At 42.7% G+C, this 20,010-nt stretch overlaps 1 protein-coding gene across 1 annotated transcript in view; it reads right to left on the bottom strand.

Moving 5' to 3' along the window:
• Positions 1-7,908: 7,908 nt before the first annotated feature.
• Positions 7,909-20,010, bottom strand: part of DNER (delta/notch like EGF repeat containing) — a 327,914-nt gene continuing 315,812 nt past the window's right edge. The window contains exons 12-13 of the mRNA XM_082396186.1: positions 15,390-15,636; positions 7,909-8,905 (exon numbers count right to left, since the gene is read on the bottom strand). Of these exons, the coding sequence (XP_082252312.1) occupies positions 8,794-8,905; positions 15,390-15,636 (359 nt within the window). The 3' untranslated portion in view covers positions 7,909-8,793. The remainder of the gene's footprint in view (positions 8,906-15,389; positions 15,637-20,010) is intronic.

Genomic DNA, 20,010 nt, shown 5'->3' with positions numbered 1-20,010 from the left:
AGAGCCATTCTGCCATCATGAGAGAAGCAGTCTGGTGATGAAGTCATTACACAGAGGAGGACAAGACCAAAGGAACTGCAAAGAAATATAGCCAGAACATCTAGATCAAGCTGATCCTGAAGCCCGCATTGCTTCCAGACTACCAGGTACAAGATTTCCTTATGGTTTAAGTTTGTGTGTGTGTGTGTGTGTGTGTGTGTGTGTGTGTGTGTTGGGTTGTCTGTTACCTGCAGGCAGAGGCATCTAAACAGTTACACAGATGTTATGACATATGGATAATTTAACTTTCCTGGGAGGTTTTTTTTTTTTTTTTTCCTGGGAGTTTTTATCAGAAGGTCCTTTCAAGAAGAGATCAGCATTTGGTTGGAAACATACTTGGTGTACATTTGAGACAAAAGGTGAATTCCTAAGGATCCTGAGGATGGGAGCAATTGCTCCACATGAAACAAAGCAAGGGATGAGTTTTCTCATGGCTCTGGAGAGAAAGAAAAAACAAGAGAGGAAATGGGATCTGCATATAGTGGAAGGCCACTTTCACTTTCACCATGCAATATGACCCTCTTGGCAATGCTCCCTCAAAGCTTTCAATAAAGTCTATAAAATCCCCTCAAAGCATGGTGGCTTGCAAGGGACCAGGATAAATTGGAACAATTGAAAAAATAATATAGCCTATTGAGCAGTCCAGGCCCTCAAATAGCCAAGCTAGGTCAACAGATGCAAAGGACAGAGATCTTGCAAAGATTTTATAAATAAATGCTTAAAATCCCTTAGCCAATTCCCATTGGTGCCATATTAATATGGACCCTTGCCTCAAATTGTTAAGACCATAGCACCTTTCTGTTGTTGTTACATTCACTAGTTTGTTTCATTTTTTTAGATTCCACGTATAAGTTACATCATACAGTATTTGTCTTCCTCCATCTGACTCATTTCACTTAGCATAATACCCTCTGAGTCCATCCATGTTGTTGCAAATAGGATGATTTCATTTTTTATGGCTGAGTAGTATTCCATTGTGTGTGTGTGTAAATATATATATCACATATTCTTTATCCATTCACCTGTTGATGGACACTTAGTTTGCTTCTATATCTTGGCAATTGTAAATAATGCTGCAATGAACACTAGGGTGAATGTATCTTTTCGATCAGTGCTTTCATTTTTTTTTTCAGATAAATACCCAGGAGTGGAATTGCTGGGTCATATGGTAGTTCTATTTTTAGTTTTTGAGAAACCCCCATACTGTTTTCCACGGTGTCTGCCCCAATTCACATTCCCACCAACAGCGAACAAGAGAGTTCCCTTTTCTCCACATCCTCGCCAACATTTGTTACGTGTGGTCTTTTTGATGATAGCCATTCTGACAGGTGTGAGGTGATATCTCATTGTGGTTCTGATTTGCATTTCCCTCATGATTAGCAATGTTGAGCATCTTCTCATGTGCCTATTGGCCATTTGTATCTCTTCTTCGGAAAGGAGACCATAGCACCTTAATTATTCCCCCATGTACAGTCTTCCATCCCTCTTTAACCCATTCTGCATTTTGCTATTCAATCAATTCAAACACTTAATAAAGGTTTACTGAAGGTCTGGCAGCACACCAGGCAGTGGAGTGGTAAAGCTGAATAAGACAGAGTCATTGCCCTGAAAGAGTTCACCATCTCCAGTGAGGATGGAGACACACACATTTACCACACAGGCTCACATATATGCCTACAATATGCCAGCACGTGCTGGTTAAGTATGTTACTTCACTTACACCTCAGAAAGCTGTTCTAAAGCTGAGGTCAGCAAACTTTACCTGCAAAAGTCCAGATAGTAAACATTTTAAGCTTTGCTGTTCAAGATGTAAAATCAAGCATACTGTGTAGATACTTGTATTATATAACAAGAGAGGAAGCAAAGTTGCACAAATTTGTTATTGATTCAAGTCAAAATATAATAAAAATTGAGTACAACTTTTTTTGTAATACATGTCAACTAAAGAGAAGAATGAAATATTTTTGGAGCAGGGAGCATTTTGCTTAATTGGGGTTCAAAATTAGTGTTTGCTGTCGTCAAATCAACTTCAAATGGTCATCTGTAAAAACCACTCTCCAAGAAACAGACTCTTTGGAGAAGTAGCTGATTCCAGGGCTGAGGCAGGACTTAAATAAGATAAGCCTAAAGCATCTTGTCATGCCAGAAAACAAGGAAATACTAACACATACACACAGTTATGGGGAATATCAAAGGGACACAGGAGCCAAGTGGAAGAGCTCTCAATGGCCAAAGACAACAATTTGAGCAACAAAATAATTAAAGTAGTATTAGATTATGCCCCAAAGTATATAATAAGTATCCATGAGGCCATATTGGTATAAATAACTTATTGAATAAATAAATAAATGAGACAGCAATAGACACATCTATACAGAAAAATTCTAAATAATTTCTGTAACTACTCCCTGCTTGAGGAGGTGGAGCTAACTCCCAACTCCTTAAGTATGGCTGCACATAGTGACTCAAAGAGCACAGGAGGGAGGGAGAAAAGAGTTACCTGGCAGTGGAGAAGCCTAAGGAACACTATCTCAGCCGGGTGATCAAGTTCACATCAGTGGTGATAAGCCATGCTGATAGTTTGGTATGATGTGATAAAAATGGCACTTTATGGGCTTCCCTGGTGGCGCAGTGGTTGAGAATCTGCCTGCCAATGCAGGGGACACGGGTTCGAGCCCTGGTCTGGGAAGATCCCACATGCCGCGGAGCAACTAGGCCCGTGAGCCGCAACTGCTGAGCCTGCGCGTCTGGAGCCTGTGCTCCGCAACAAGAGAGGCCGCGATAGTGAGAGGCCCGCGCACCGCGATGAAGAGTGGCCCCCACTTGCCGCAACTAGAGAAAGCCCTCACACGAAAACTAAGAGACCCAACACAGCCATAAATAAATAAATAAATAAATAAATAAATAAATAAAGTATTAAAAAAAATATGCAGAACTTATAAAAAAAAAAAAATGGCACTTTATCTCCATGGTCTTCATCTCCAGAACCTATAACCCCGGTCTGATCATGAAAAGAAACATTAGAAAAATCCCTATAGAGGGTCAGTGTACGAAGTGCTTGGCCAGCACCCCTCAAAACTGTCAAAGTCATCAAAAACAAGGAAAGTCTGAGGAATTGTCAGAGCCAAAAGTTGCCTCAGGAGACGGAGCGACTAAATACAATGCAGGAATCCTGGGACAGAAAAGCACACTAGGTAAAACAAATAAGGAAATCTGAATTAAGTATGGACTTTAATAATAATATATATTAACAATGGTTTATGAGTTGTTACAAACGTGCTATACTAATGTAGGATGTTAATAATAAGGACAGCTGGGTGTGGGGTATATGAAAACTCCCTGTAATATCTTCACAACTTTCCCATAAATCAAAACCTATTCTAAAATAAAGATCTCATTAAAACATACATACACACAGCCGCTCTTAGCTGGAGCACAGGCTGTACAAAAACAAGCTTTGGACATATCTGGCCTTTGGGCCATAGTATACCAACCCCTGCTCTAAATTAGCTACTTTCATTCCTATTTTGTAGTTGAAGACACTGAGGTTGACAAGTAATTCAAATCTTATCAGAGTTCATTGAACCCTGTTAAGAACAATTTCAAAGTCTGTGTCCTTTCTAGTTGTAGCATAAGAAGACTCTCCTTTCCCTGCTCAAAGCCACTCATGACTCTTCATGGACTCTAGGAAAATTCTGGACTCTACAGGCTGGTCATCCAAGCTGTCCACACCAGGACTCTCACTGACCTTCCAAGCCCCCTCTCCTCTTTCTTTCCACAGCCCCTGACTCTGATCTCTCCAAAGAATGACTGGTAAAACAATTCATCCAGTATTGCCTTATGACTCATTGAGTTATGAGCACATACACAACACAATTTCAAAAGCAGTTACATTGCTTTTGGCTGCAAGGACTAGAGTCCCCAATTTTAAATGGCTTAAACTGTCCATTAGAACATTCTGTGATGATGAACATGATCACTGACGGGGCCATCCTACATGGCAGATACTCAGTGCGCGTGGCTACTGAGCGCTTGCAATGTGGCTCGTGCAAGTGAGGAGCTGAATTTTTTATTTCACTTAACTCTAATCAAAGTTTAAATTTAATTAACCATATATGGCTAGTGGTGCTGACCATCACAGAAATGCAATGCAAATCAAAACTACAATGAGATAGCACCTCACAACTCTTAGGATATCTAGTATCAAAAGGACAAGAATAAAAAATGCTGGCAAAGAAATCCTTATACAAGGGAATCCTTGTACACTTGTTGGTGGGAATGTAAACTGATACAACCACCGTGGAAAACAGTATGGTGCTTCCTCAAGAAATTAGAAGTAGAACTACCATATGATCCAGCAATCCCACTTCTGGGTATATACCCAAAGGAAACAAAATCATTATCTCGAAAAGATTATCTGTACTCCCATGTTCATTGCAGCATAATTCACGATAGCCAAGTTATGGAAACAACCTAAGTGTCCATCAATAGATGAACAAATAAAGAAGATGTGGAATATTATTGTCTTAAAATAGAAGAAAATCCTGTCATTTGCAACAACATGGATGAGTCTGGAGGGGATTATCTTAAGTGGAACAAGCCAGACAGAGAAAAACAAATGCCTCATGGTATTACTTATATGTGGACTCTTACAAAAATTCAAACTCATAGAAACAGAGAGTAGAAAACTGGTTGCCATGGGCTGGTGGATGGGGAGATGGGGTGGGAATGGAGAGAGGCTGGTAAAAGGCTGAACAAACTTTCAGCCGTAAGATGAATAAGGTCTGAGGATCTAATGTATGATATGGTGACTACGGTTGATAACACTGCATTGTATAATTGAAATTTGCTAAGAGTAGAACTTAAATGTTCTCACACACAGAAAAAAGGTAAATAGGGATGTGTTAATTAACTTGATGCAGGGAATCCTTTCACAATGTATACGTGTATCAAATCATTACATTGTGCACTAAATATCTTGCAACTTGTATTTGTCAATTACACCTCAATAACGCTGGGAAAAAAATAAAGTACTATTTTAACCACCCCCCCCCAATAAAAAGCTCAATTTCATCACTAAGCACCAGCTCTCTCCCTTCTCCTCTGACATCCTCAGAATTGCACGGCACCCCTCATGGATGAGGGAGGTGTGCAGTCATTTCAAGCCTCTGGTCCTTACATAAAAGCACACAAAAGCAAGAGTAATGGGCAACAAGAAGTCTGTACTCTGTCTTCTCTCTCTTATCAGGGAGGAAAGTCATTTTAGGAAGTCCAAGGAGACTTTCTTGAAGGTCCCACCGACCAACACTGAGTCACACGCTCACCCTAAAAGCAAAGGAAGCTGGGGTAGCAGATACCTGGCATTTCCACCCCACAGTGGGTTGAAAGAGGGGTAGAGAAATGGCAGTTGTGGGCACATCCACAGTGTCTCCCAGGGTGATTGTGAGTGGTTACTTACAATTTCATAATTATTTAATGTACATCTTTCTTACGGTTTTTCTGTTTGCCCCAAGAAGTAAACTGGAAAGTCCTTTAACAGTAAAACTGTGACTTAAACTTATTTGCACCTGAAAAGGTTTTCAAGCGTTTTTTTTTTTTTTAACTTGACCAACAACATTGTTTGGAAATAGAATCGATTCAGACTCCCAGCCACCCTTCAGTTCTTGGAGAAAATCACAGCCAGGCCAAATGGTTCAAAAAATTATAGTCCCATGAAATGAAGAAGCAGAAGGCCATTAGAGTAGGGGCACAGTTGGTGATCCACGGCCAGCCTGACGTTACTAAGTAGAGACCTGGGTACAAATGTCAAAGAAACCGGCTCTTGGAAATTAAATTTAAACCACTTGGAAATGATTTATCCGTGTATGCCACTTCCTTGCAAGAATAAAGAGCTCTGAAAAAAACCACAAAATGAGTTGGCGACACTGCTGGACCATTTCTAGGGGGCGAGGATCCCTGTTGTTACATACAGTTGCCCTGTCTTGTGAGAACCCTCACAGTAGAACAGGGCAAATTCCAGCTCTGCTAAGTTGTGAGACTATCACCAGTTCAACAAGTCCTGGGTGGTGGTTTACTCGTGCTTATTAAATGCTTTTTTCACAAATACAGCAAAGTAACAACTTAAGATGGCAGAGTGTTTGACACATTCGCAGCTGTACTCCAAACTTTCCCTTAACGCCTCCACCATCCTCAGTGCACTAACTGCAGATCACAGATATTAAGCTTATTAACCTCCTTTGCGGTATGGTCTGTATCTAAAATAAGAACAAAAGCAACAGCAGTAATAGCTAACCTGCTGAATGCTTAATGCATGCTGGAGGTGGGCTAAGTGATTTACATACATTCTGGTATTTAATTCTCACAATGACCCTCCAAGGGAGGTCCTATCCTTATCCCCATTTTCCAAATTACGACGTGTAGGCTCAGAGAGTTAGGTGTCCAAAGTTGTTAGCAAGTAAATGGTTGAAGCAAGATTCCAATCCACTCTGCTACAAATAAGCTGCTGAATGGCACTGTTTACCTTTCCTTTCACGGGGCTCTTCAAAGTGTAATTCTGTACTTGTTTGATTATTAGATGAAGGTCTAGTTCAAAACAAGCTGTGAACCCCGGAGAGAGAATCTTTTTGTGAGGTCCTTGCTGCTCACCATCTGCCTAACACAGAAGAAGTGCACAGTGAGAGGTATTATTATTGAATGTCCAAATGAATAAGCGAAGGTCTTCAAATGGGTTTGGGGTTTGCCTCAGACCATCAGAAGGCAGATGAGTCAGCTCTCAACCTGAATGAGTGGGTTCCATTAAATTGCTTTAAAAAGACAAATTATAACTGATAAAAGACCAATAAAGGGGTATCACGTCTAATGAATTTAAAAATTTGGAAGACTGAAAATTATTTGAGAGGGTGTGATGGAAGCAGCTTCCAAATGAAGGTCCTGGTACGACTGACATTGCCTTTGGGCGTGTGGAGGAATCAACAGGAAGGTGGAGTTGAACTTTCGTGGTTTCCAGGCCGTCTCTTGTGGAGGGAGGTCTCTGAGCACTGCACAACCAAGTCTTCCCACAGAAGATGGAAGGCTCGCATGTGTTCCCATGGATGCTCAACCAGCCCCACTCATATTTTGTTCTTACTTCACTTCCTAACACTTAAACAAACTAAAAACATTACCATATTGCACTGCATCATTTAATAATCAGAGTGTGGGTGTATTGCTATGTCGCTTGTAGGATTGGGGACAGATGTTTTAAGGGAAGAGAAGGAAGGAAAAGCATCTTAAATACTTCTTTTTGCCTAAACCCCTCCCTTGCACCTGGTTTCAGGGCTTCTCTTGGTCTTACCAAACGTTCCCATGTGAAGATAAAGTAGGTTTTTTTAAAAAGACTCCGGGACTTTGGGGCAGCATTTGGATGCAAAATGGAATTGAATATAGGCTGGCTGTAAGCTGCCTTCCAGTTTCTAAGGGCCTAGGTGCTGTTTGCTAAGGCAATTTCATTTGGCCCCCATAGGAGAACAACGTATATGTTCCTCGAAGCTGTACGTTCTCTGCACATCACGTCTAGAAGCGTTTCTCGATTTCAGTGTACCTCAATAGTTCTATGTGCTGCATTTCACTGGCAAATTCTGATGCAAGAGTTAAGATGCGAATTCTTGTTATTTTTTCCACCTTTCATGTTTACAAGACAGTATGGATGGTTCCCTGACGATTGGGAGGTCAGGAGGGCTCCCAGAAGGCACAGGGAATGGCTCCGGCAGCCACCAAAATGTACTCCTTGGAACATTTAAAATGTAAAAGACAGTAGGATTGTTTGTTTGATAATCAGTATCAAACCCAAACGTTTTACATAATTAAAAAAAAAAAAGAGAGACAAGTGCATCCTTGACTTGGTAACATTTATTCAATACTCTTTGAAATTAGCAAGAATCAGAAGAAGCACATATCAATCAAATACAGCCACAAAAATGTCCTGGGTATAAATAAAGATGCACTATGAGAAATACTCACTACTGAAGGAACTGGTACGCTCTTACATTTACTACCCCTTAGCAAGGAACAACTATAAAAACCTTGACTTGTAAAGGAAAATACAGCTTCAATTTGATCATAATTTGCCTCACTAGGCCCTGTCATCATGTATGTTTTCAAGGCCTAGCCTGACAAATGTTACGAAAATGACAAAAAGAGACTCAAGCGAATGTTTCCGGTTTCCGCAACATTCAACAAAACAGTGCAGAAATAAGTTACTTACCCATGCGCAGAGTAAGGCAAAGGCTAATTTCATACGGGTTAGGAATAATAAATTTAACTAGTTTCTTTTTCACAGGACAAACACTTCAGACTTCTTTTTAAGTAATGGGTATACTGTATTATGGTTCATACTCTACATGTGTTTCCTAACTCTACTCAAAAAGCCAACACTCACACATCAAATACAAACTTGTCCTCGCTTAGACTTATTCTGTAACGACGGCAGAAAACAATCTGGGTTTCGTAATAATATCTACCATGGAAAGTGCACACACTAGTAGAAGCATATAGTTTAGACAGCTGAAAGTACATTAAAATGTAGTCCATGGATTTCACAAATTCCGTTTTTAAAATATTTTTTGCAAACCAAAAGCTGCAGAAAATTAGTTCTTAAATATTCTACCGGAAACTCTTGAGCAGCTAACGTTTTAAATTTCTTAAGCTTTTCATTTTCTTAAAAATATTTAAATGAATGTAGTAGCCCATCTTTTTGAAAAATAATCCCCCAAAAGATTACAAATCTTTTGTTTTAATCAGTGTGACCAAGGGCTTGTCATCGGGGCTGTAATCCTCATAGGCGATGGGGGTCACATCATACATCGCAGGCCGGGATTTCTTTCCAAACCTGAAATCACAGGGAGGGAGGACTCTGGTTAGAGAACTGTTGGCTCTCAAGTCCTGTTAAAGGTAATTGGTGACAATAACTTATCTTCAAGAATCAAATGGAACTATAAAAATACTCTCAAATATCCTCTCTAGCAAGTACAGAAATTTAAGACTTCTTGATATTAACATTGAATGAGTATAAATATCAGCCTTTGGTGTGGGAGGGCAAAAATTGGATTTCACAGAACATAGAGTCCAAATGAATAGCGAAGCTTGTAGGTTAAATCTTGGAAGAGCAGTCAGGCGTGACGGCTCTACAATAGGTTTCCAGAGAACACGTATCGATTTGTCTTCTTCTCAGACCCAGAGCGATCTGGAGAGGCAAGTTTATTTTACACCCACTCTAGCGCCCGGAATGCAGAGTGGCAGGCTGGGCTTCTCCGGATTGTGCATCGCCTCTCCCCTGGGGCTTGCAGGAGGGCTGTGAGGGCTCAGAGGCCAGCTGAGGTCCCAAGACAAGGAGAAAGGCAGAGAGAGGAAATGACTTCAAATAACAAGGTGTTAGCCCACAGTCTGTGCGGGCACCCCCCCATCCGATCCCACCCACCTATCACTCCCCAACCCCCATGTACACACAGGCCATTCTTTCTTCTCTGAGCATAAAGCCATTTTCCCAACAGACTTGTATATATCAAAAACCCGTTGACGGCAGGACTGAAGCGCAGAAGCCAGGAGTGTCAAAATCGACGGCAGGACTGAAGCGCAGAAGCCAGGAGTGTCAAAATCCAATTTCAGGACTTCCCGCCAAACCAGTGTTAAAATGGCGATTATTAAAATAAAGCCAATTCAACTGCTGGGTGGTCTCTTCCCTTTCAAGACCTCACCTTCCCTAAAGGCCCCTGGAGTGCAATATAATTTAAACAATCTTCCCCATTAGCCCCGCCACCCCTCCTCCCTTTTATAAACAACAGTTTTTAACTGTTTCAAGTCCAATGGAGCCTATTAAAAAAGAAATTTTAAAAGAATCTCAAATTTTAAAAGGATTGCCAGGATGGGCCCCCAAGGACTTCTCCAGGCTTATTTCCCATGGCTTTAATCCCATCTCCCCACCTTTCCTATCTCTTCTTTTTATATCTTGGAAAGTCTGTCTTCTCACATACAGAGATGAGAAGTAGAATCAAGTGGGAAGTGAGAAAACGTTGCCTTCTTCATATGATCTTTTATTTTTAAACATTCATCAATCTTGTGTTCCAATTCACTCAAGATTTACTGGCCTTCCGGAGTTGCAAAGGCACAAATCATGCCAGACAGGCACCAGGCAAAGTGCAAAGATAAAGAGTTAAAGCATTCTGCCACCAAGAAACCACAGCTCTTGCGGCACTAGTAAAAAGTCTTCAATAAAATTATGTCTAACATGTTAGCCTCACTGAAGGTCCGGAGTTGTGTGGGCATAAATATGGGTTGGACTCCAGCCTGAGGTTTGTTTATCTAAAGTGACTGAGGTCTGCACAATCTGAGAAGAGGAAAAGGGCAACAATATAAAAGCCAATTGGCTCAACACTTTCTCCCAAGTCTGAAGATTTCGGAGGCTACTTTAAGGAGCAAGCATTTTGACAACCTATTTCTCATAAAATAGCTAGATACACTGGTAACAATACACCACCGATAATATTAATTTAATTAATTTTACAAATCAGGACATCCCAGTGTAAAGCTCTCTGTATCCGAACATGGCAGCCACGGGACGGTTTCCTGCAGGAACTCCAATGGGAGCGTCATCGAATCCTACGCAGCCTATGAATCAATTGGTTGGCCAACAGGAAAAATCCAAGCAACGTAATAAGTTGAATACAGGTTTACAATACCCATTTTATTTTTTATGTGATTCCAGTTTGAAGAATAATCTGTTTCCTCCAAATCTAGAAAGTTAAATGCCTCCATGTTAACGCAATCCATCCACAAGCTGTAGTTCAAAGGGCCGTGATCTTACATTGCTGTCGTGCAGCTGGATATTGACAAGGCAGGTTTGAGGATGAGCGTTCCAGATCCACTGCGCATAACAAAGCAAGAGCTGAAGGCACTCAAGAGCTGCCACGTGTCCACTGTACACACACATAGTCAACTGAAGGACAGTAAGCATTGCTTTGTGTCGGCATGGGAAACTCAGCCTGGATCGCAAAGTATAACACCGGTACAAGGGTAACCTGGGTAAAGCACGACTAACACCCCCAGCACAACTGGAGCTGGATTCCTTGCACTATGACCTAACCAGCTCCTGAGAAGCCTCCAAATTCCTTAGGTGAGACACAGAAATCTCCACCCAAAGTGCAGCATCTACTATATGGAAGCTAAGATGTAAAATGAAGTAAGACTCTCCTTCAATCTCCCACACCTATCAGAGTAGTGAGCTCAGAGTTCGTGCAAAACAAATGTGCATTCATACTTAAATTTCCAACGCCAACAGCTTTTTATATTTCCTTAGTGTCTCAGAATTGGGTGGATGTTAAGGAATAAAGCTAATACCTATAGAATTCCATTTTAAACTCTCAGGCACTAAACCAACGTCAGAGCTTGCCTATGTTATGGCAGGAGTTTTTATGCAACTGTTCTTTTTTTTAAACAATGCACTGTTTTTCCTTACCCTAAAGGGACATCTTAATTGCTTAAAAAGAAAAAATTGGAAGCTAGAGAAAAAATGTAGACCTTGGATTAGCAAACTACAGTCTGCAAGCTAGTAATAGCCTGTTGCTTGTTTTTTAAATAATTATTGGAACACAGTTTGTGCCCATTCATAATGCCTCTGGTGCTTTCGCACGACAAAGGCAGAGCTGGTCACAAAGACCCAGAGGCCATATGGCCCACAAAGTCTAAAATGTTTCACAGGCCACTGATGAAGCCTATAAGGATCACCCATAGTCTCTCTCCAAAGGATTTAGCATCGTGTCTGGCTGTGTTAACCATCGTAGAAGCACTAACAGCAGTTGTGCAGCTGTGGTATCAATGTCACTGACAGCTCAAACATCATAGTTGGTGACCAGTCTTGTGCACCTTATTTTACTAAAGAAACAAAAGAAACTGAAACCAGTTATGAGGGAGGTCAAAGTATGTACATTCTTCTAGTTCATATTCCCCTGGAAGTCAACAGCTAAACAATACCTCGAAGAACGGCAGGTGGAATGTGAGCTTTAAAAAGGCCCACATCGGGAGATGCTGTTTGAGAAAAAGCGACTTTGTCCTTTCCCAGCTCTCTTTTTTTTTGTTTGTTTTCTGTGATCGGGCACTTATAGCTAGTAGAGTAGTAAGCAATCAGCAACCGAAGTGTGACCTCAGATGCAGAACTTAGAGAGTCGTGGCTTCACTCCTGACAGTCTGTCACAAAGTCTTTCCGGCCTGAGTGTAAGCAGAGCAGCTGTGGAGCAGATTACTCTTAGGACAAGAGGGGGGCTCCTTCTCAACCCAGCACCAGCACCAGCCGACTGCTGACGTCAGGATCACCAGACACTTCCTGGGTCACTAGGGAACATCACAGATGACCCAGTCAGGATTCATCCTGTGCAGCTGCTCAGCTGCAGTCATTCTGATCCAATGTCACCTCCAGGCTAGTGGCAGGGAGACAGGCCATGAAATGCACGTTAGCTATAGGCTGATGCTCAAAACTAGGAAGAGGGGAATTGCAAAAGGACTCAGTTTTTGTCAATGCCTTTCCAGGGTCTCCAGGAAAAGGGGCAAAAGGGCCAACCAGCCAGAGATCCAGCCAGGGCCTCTGGAGAACCATGCTGTAGAAGCCACAGGTCAAAGCTGAAAAAACGTTTAGACAGGAATGTTCTCAGATATTTGGGAAGGCACTGTATTAACATCAATGGTTTTATCTGCAGTCACTGGTGCATGCAGGAGCTTGTTGGTTAGGAATTCTGCAGTAAATATTTTTGATAAAAATCAGTACCGAATAAGAACCAGGTTTGTAAATGCTTTCAAGTTTATTCTTTCCTTCCAAGAGTATTCAGCTAAGTATCTTTTCAGTGGGCTATATAAGCAGGAAGCCCAGAAGAACCTATCTTAACTTATTCCAGGGCTGAGATAACATACTCTTCTTCCTCTTGAATGCAAAAGGACCTTAGCCAGAGATTCCTCCAGGGTAGGGGAGTGTGGAGGGAATCTGATTTCTTGGGTCTCCCAATACATCCCCGTATAGAGCTATGGATTCTGCTCTTTCCTGGTGAACTAAGCCCCTTCAGAAAGACTTCTGAGAAACAAATGAATTGTCTATTCTCCTCTTCTTTTTACATCCTCTACCTCTCATCCAATGATTTCAAGATACTCCAAATACTCCGGCAGGCTGGTACCACTTACAAAGCTGGTGCCCTGGGATGAATCTACTTCTCAGGCAGGTCAAGACATCCTATGCCAACCCCTCACTGAGATCATCCATTCATTTCAGACCTCAAATTTTAGTGAGGTCTACCATGTGCCAGGACCCAGTGGAGATACGGTAATAAAACTCACTGCTCTTTACTCAAGAGGAAAGCGTCAAATAAACAATTAAGACGAGATTGCAGGGATTCACCTCAATGTTTCCTGGAAGCTGTGTTGCTGAGTTGACTCTTAAACAAAGGCACCCACAATGAGGCTGATCTTTAGGGCTTGACCTGGAAGAGGGTTAACTCTCTCTTCTCCCTCAAAGTTACAGAAGTAAGGCTAGTGCAGCTCCCACAAAGAAGCTGCCCTGGGCTTTGGGGCAGAGGCTCTATATCTCCCAACTTCTCTCATCCACTGGATCCTCTCCTTGGAAGCCAGGTTCTGATTTTTGTTTCCCCTGGACTCACTCTAAGACCTGAGTCTTAGGTTTGCGGGTTTCCTTTGGAAGAAAACTAACTTTCTGAACCTCTGAGCTTCTATGCCATTCAGACAGAATTTGGATCTGCTTGTGTCTTGAACAATATCAATCACGATGTCCCAACAAAGATTATGCAGGTAATAGTTCCCTGGAGGCTCAATCTTAAGACACCAGGCTCAGCCCACTTTTTGCTACAGCACGCTCGCTTTCTGAATTGTGGGCTTTGGATTGTTCTACCAATTGAAGGAAAAGATGATGCTTTTAATACACAATATCACTATTATTTTTTTAGTAAATACTCCTTGCAAAACTCAACAAAATTAGATTAACTGATTTTTTCCGTGTTGTAATAGATTTGGAGAAGTAAATGTGGTGTTATCTGTTTATACAATCCTTTAATATTTGTAATTTAATTTGATTGTCATAACTCTTTAAGGAGGTAGTTCTCCCTTCCCACAGTTGAGGGAACTGTATTTGTGGAAGGTTAAATCATCGGTTTAAAATATAGTCAGGGACTTCCCTGGTGGCGCAGTGGTTAAGAATCTGCCTGCCAATGCAGCGGACACGGGTTTGAGCCCTGGTCCGGGAAGATCCCACATGCCGTGGAGCAACTAAGCCCGTGCACCACAACTACTGAAGCCTGTGCTCTAGAGCCCGCAAGCCACAACTACTGAGCCCGTGCGCCACAACTACTGAAGCCTGCGCACCTAGAGCCCATGCTCAGCAACAAGAGAAGCCACCACAATGAGAAGCCTGCGCACCGCAACGAAGAGTAGCCCCTGCTCGCCGCAACTAGAGAAAGCCTGCACACAGCAACGAAGACCCAAAGCAGCCAAAAATAAATAAATAAATAATTTAATTAATTAATTAATTAAAATAAAATGCAGTCAGGCTTAATGATGTCGCTCCGACACCCAGACTCACGCTCTTTCTATGATACCACACTAATTCCTGTCTCTCCAGGAGCCTTTCCTCCAGGAGAGGACACTATTTTATACAATACGAACTCTAACAGCCAAATGACCATCATTTGACTTTCTTTAAATAAGCCCTTAAATCAAATGGGTAATTTATACTCACAGTGACTGTTAGAAGAACAACACAGCTAAACACATCCCCCACCCCAAAAATGTTTCACAACTCCTAGACATTGTTGTCTAGGTAGTAATGTAGTGATAAAGAAGTGAACATGTATAAGAGACCATATCAAAAAGCCAATTATGATGACATGGAGAAATAGAGGGAGTTTGGGTTCTTGAAGGTATTGTTAAGTCACGAAATAAAGCAACTCTAGCAGTATTATATTTTAGACTTCTTATGGGAGATGCAGTCATTTCAGCATAATAAGGCATGAAACAAAAAATGAATTGAGATCATAAACTATAAAAAAAAAATGTTTCACACACAGTGATGAAGAGTCAGATATTTATAACACAGATAGACACAAAATGAACGAATGTATTCAATGAAAACAGAAAGCCAGCAGCAAATTAAAGGGGTTTGCTTACGAAACAGCCTAATTATCCAGTCCCCTAATACTACCTTGAACTTATGTTTTATTCTTTGAAACCCTCCTTGGGGATGTAAAGTCCTGTTCATAATATAACCCTGATACTGAGAATGCACACGGGAAAGCAGCACCTCCCTTCCGCCTCCTCCCGCCGCCCACCTGGCATGCCGGATGGAGGCGATGGCGTTGCTGAACTCGCTGTCGATGCTGCGGCAGTTGTAGAACTCCTCGTAGGCCGGCCTGGAAGAGCCCTGGTACTCGATGCGGCTGATGCGGCAAATCCCCACAATCAGGATGATGAGCATCAGGATGAAGGCGACGCAGAGGGCGCCGATGATGATGTAGAGGGAGTGGCGGGGCATGTTGGTGAGACTCTCCGCCACGTGCCCGGACTTCCACTGGAGGTCTGAAGGCAGAAATAAGCAAACGGCTGCGGATGAGGTGTGGCCTTTTGAATGGGGAGGACTTTCCTGTCCTCACATCGGGAACCTAAAATATAAGGGCTGTCCAAGCTGGGAAGAATTGTGTTCTATGGATAATCCAGACCAAAGGCCTTACTATATAAGGACCTCTTACAAATCATTAAGACAAAACAGGAACATGCCATAGAAAAATGCGCCAAGAATATAAAAATGAATTCATCAAGGAAATACAAGTAGAAAATTGTTTAGCTTCATAATTATTTTTTAAAAATGCAATTCCTATATCAGTTCCCAAATATTATTTTTAAATTCTGATAACCACAGTTGACAGGGGTACAGAAATGGGGACTGTGTGAATGGATACACAACCCCTGTGCGGACCGCATGGAGTTTCCTTTGACCCAGAAATTTCACTGTTCAGAATTTATGCTGAGGAAATGGTCCTATAAATGCATAAAGCCCTGGGTGCTAGGATGCTCATCTCAGCAGCACAATTTTTAAATGTTAGATTATCGACTATCACACATTCAGAAAGAAGTTCAGAAAATAGCACAGACACCCATGTACTCACCACTCAAAGTTAATAAATGTTCCTATTTGATCTTCTTTGCTTTATATTTTTAAAGGTTTTTTTTTTAAGAAATAAAACGTTATAGATATAGCTAGAGTCTCTCAACCCCATATTCTCTCTCTACCCCACCAACAGACAACACAATTCATAAAAGTGCAAAAATGGGAAACAACCTAATTATTCAACTCTTAGTGAGACGGACAGATATTCACCAAATAGCAAAAGAATAAAAAAAAAAAAAAGGGTTACCAAGCAGAACCTAGTTGTAGAGTACAATCACATATGAGCTTCCAACGTCTACCTTACTGAAAAGCTCAGGATGGAGTGATACCAATGATGAACATTTGCTGTTTTCTTACTATGCTAAGCTTTCTGAAAACATCTCATTTAATCATCACAACCCCCGGAAGACATATCATTCCTTCTCCCCACTTTACAATGTCTAGGAAGCTGACGTCACTTCCCGGGTGAGCATGTTGGCAAGTTTGGGTCCAAGTTCTTAGCCTCTGCCTCACACAGCAGTGTGCTAACAACAGTGATCTCTGAAAAGCAGGCCTGCATGGGATTTTTATTTCCTTCTTTACACATCTCAGTCTTTTCCAACTTTAAAAAAAAAAAAGAGAGAAGAATGCACTCCGTTTGTAATAATTAAAAAGTAAGCAATAAGTCATTTGAAGAAAACACCCATGGGATTATCTTCCAGCATAACTAGCAGAAGGGGTGTGAGCCTTGGGATCACACCAACCTTGCTTTCAATCCCAGCTGCAATGTTTACTTGACCTCCCTGAGCCTCAATTTCTTCCGTTATAAGATGAAAATTGCAACATATACCCTATAAGCTTGCTGTGAGCATAAGTTAGAAAACATGTCAAGAAAAGTAAGAAAGTCCACTGCTGGGCTCATGGTGGGTGGTCCCTAAAGAGGAGCAGCTGCAGTGGTGGAAGAGGGAAGGATACAGAGGAGGAGGGTCCTATCCTCTGAGGCCCACACTCTGAGCTGAGGATTATTGAGCATTGCCCTGTGCCCATTCCAAAAACACCAACGTGGATGGGCAGGAAAAAAGTGGATGGATGGACATAATCTCTGTATCTGGCACAGGTCAAGAATGTCTAATTATGTCCTGTTTACAGACCTGCATACAAATGGAATGGTTCAGATAATGTGACCAGGATTTGAAAGGAAGCTGTGAAGATTTAAAAGGGCTAGATAAGATCAAAGAGAAACTGAACTTGGGAAAGAGGTCCACCACCATCACCTCCAGGCCACGATTTCCACCTTAGGACTCTGGGTGCCTGGAAATGGGATTCAGGCGTGGGTGGGAATGGGTCTGTCTTCCTGTGAAACCCTCAGGCCTCTTTCCATTGTTCCACTTTAGGTGAGAGTATTTGTCACCTCTGGGTCCTCATACTCTCATCTTAGCGACATCTTCAGTGACACTGGAGTCTCAGAATCAGCTATTCTCTCCCTTGAAAAGTTACGATCTGCACAAGAGCACAGGTAAACACCCAAACAAGGATCCGAGCGTGCAGACCTTTTTCCTAGAAGCCCAATGCAAAACTGACCCGTGTCCCGAGCCTGGCTGGTTCCTGAGAGTTTGAGAAGAACGGGATGAATGAAGTGACTTCTGAGTGTGTGTCCAGATCTTCCGGCTCCTGAGTTTTACACCAAGGCCCTCGAAGTCTGGTTTTGCCACTCGAGCCTGCCTTCCTGATCACAAAGCCCGTGCAGCCAACGCACACACAGGCAGATGGAACGACATACATCACTGCAAATAAATGGTCGCAATGGAAGAGAGGCGGTGTTTTGTGAAACCAAGACTCAGTCCCGGATTGGCAGCCCTTTCATCTGGCAGTAACCTGGTGCACATGGAGAGAGACAAGTCATCTTTCTGGCTGAAAGAGAAGCGTGACTCACTTGATTTCCAAGTATTTCAACATTCTCTGAAAAATTCACTTGTAGGCCCGAGTCCAGCGCTCACAGGGTGTGCTGTAACACTCACTGAGCATTGTCACGAGGGCGGCCAATACTGTTTCTACTCCAGCTCGGCGGAGCGCTCGGATCTGATCGCTGTGGCAACCACACAAGTTCTTGATGAGTTCCTATGGTCAACGCACACCTTCGTGTCAACAGCTTACACATCACACTGATTGTGTATACACAGCCAGTGCACAACCGCACACGGCCACTGAAGCAGAAAAACAACTGTATCAGGTTACGTGCTCGGCACACTGCCCCAGGCCTGATAAGCTGCCTAAATCTCTTGCATTTCTGACCATCTGCTCTATTTCCCCAAACTCTGAATTCCAAGCTGTTTGGACTTTTGGGAAAACTTTCTCAAAATTTCTCCTGAACCTCTGTTTCTCCTCCCTGCCCCTGCCCTTTGCTTTTTCCACCCTATTGTCATCTAAAACTTGTCTGATAAGTGAATGTGGCTGCTTTACACGCTAGGCGGGTTAGTAGGCAAGCTGGATCTGAATAAATCCAACATTTGGTCTGCGAGGCAGCAAACGTATCTGCAGCAGGTGGCTGCAGCTGCCACCTCCCGGTCCATAAGTCAGCGCTCTGCCGCATACGGGGAGCCCCGGGGCATGAATCATTTACTATGGTGGCCGCGGCAGGGCTCGGGGAAAAATCACGCACCAGAGCACGCTGGGAGGGATGACCTCACCAGCCCCGGCAGGTGCATGACCAGGAACGCACGCACACAAACTGTTCAGGGAAAATGTCGCACTTCTGGGTCTCAGGGAGCATTTGCATTTCGGTTTAAACTCAATCTGTTTGAGGTTTTGCATCTTCTAAAGTGCTTTCCGGCTTTAACATTTCAATCGGTACGAAAATAGGAGCTACGTAGGGGCTGGACTCAGAGCCTCTGCTCAAGGTAAAACAGGCAGTCAGCGGCCAAGCTGAGGATAAAACCAGACCCACCGACCATCTCCACTCCACCAAAAAGAGACCTCATTCGATAGACAAATTTAATTCTAAAATACATTTCCCGTATCTGTTTTTTCACTTACCCAGGTGAATCTAGCTAGACTAATTTGTCCACCTACCTTTAAGTCTTTTTCAGACTTAAAAAGAGTCTGAAAGTAAAGGAATGCATGTCTGTTTTGGGTAGATGTCACTTAGATAGCTAGATAATTTTTGAACCATCTGTGGGCTAGAATAACTGTGAGGCGGGATTTCAAATTTCTTTGAAATTTTCTGTAGCTGTAAGTTACGTGGACAATCACAACAGTCAATGAGACTGAAGAAAGTTAACACTCTCATTAACCTTCAGAAGATGCAGGAGCGGAGGGAACCGAAGGCACAGCTCACCTCCCTCCTAGCGATCCCATCACTGGACCAGTATCAATAAGCACCTACTATATGCCGAGCATTGTGCTGAGTGCCTGGGGTACGAAGCAAGAGAAAACTGAGAGAAAAGTGGGCGAAGCCACTTGGCTAAGTCCGGGTGTGCTAAGCCGTGAGGGACCAGAGCGGCCCTGCTTCGAGAGGGGACGGGGGAATCGCCATCTAACCGGGGAATCAGGAGAGCTCTTGTGATGGGGGTCCACGGCAAGCGTGGCTCTAAGGGTGAGTGCATATTCACCAGGGATGGAGAACAGCAAAGGGAAGGCTGTCCCAGGCAAAGACCTGGGAGGAGGTGGAAAGCAGAGGGAGGAGCTGGAAGGAGGAGGGTGGCCGCTCAAGGCAGCAAGGCAGAGGCTGCCTGAGCGAAGACGGGGCACCTCCCCACAGCGTAGAGCAGCCCTCCCAGTCCCACAGGCAAGAGTGCGGCCTTCGGTCT

Source organism: Balaenoptera borealis (assembly GCF_965194805.1).
Source record: "Balaenoptera borealis genome assembly, chromosome: 6".
Lineage (NCBI taxonomy): Eukaryota > Metazoa > Chordata > Mammalia > Artiodactyla > Balaenopteridae > Balaenoptera > Balaenoptera borealis.
The sequence above is the reverse complement of the archived record's forward strand: the minus strand, read 5'-3'. Positions and strand labels throughout refer to the sequence as shown.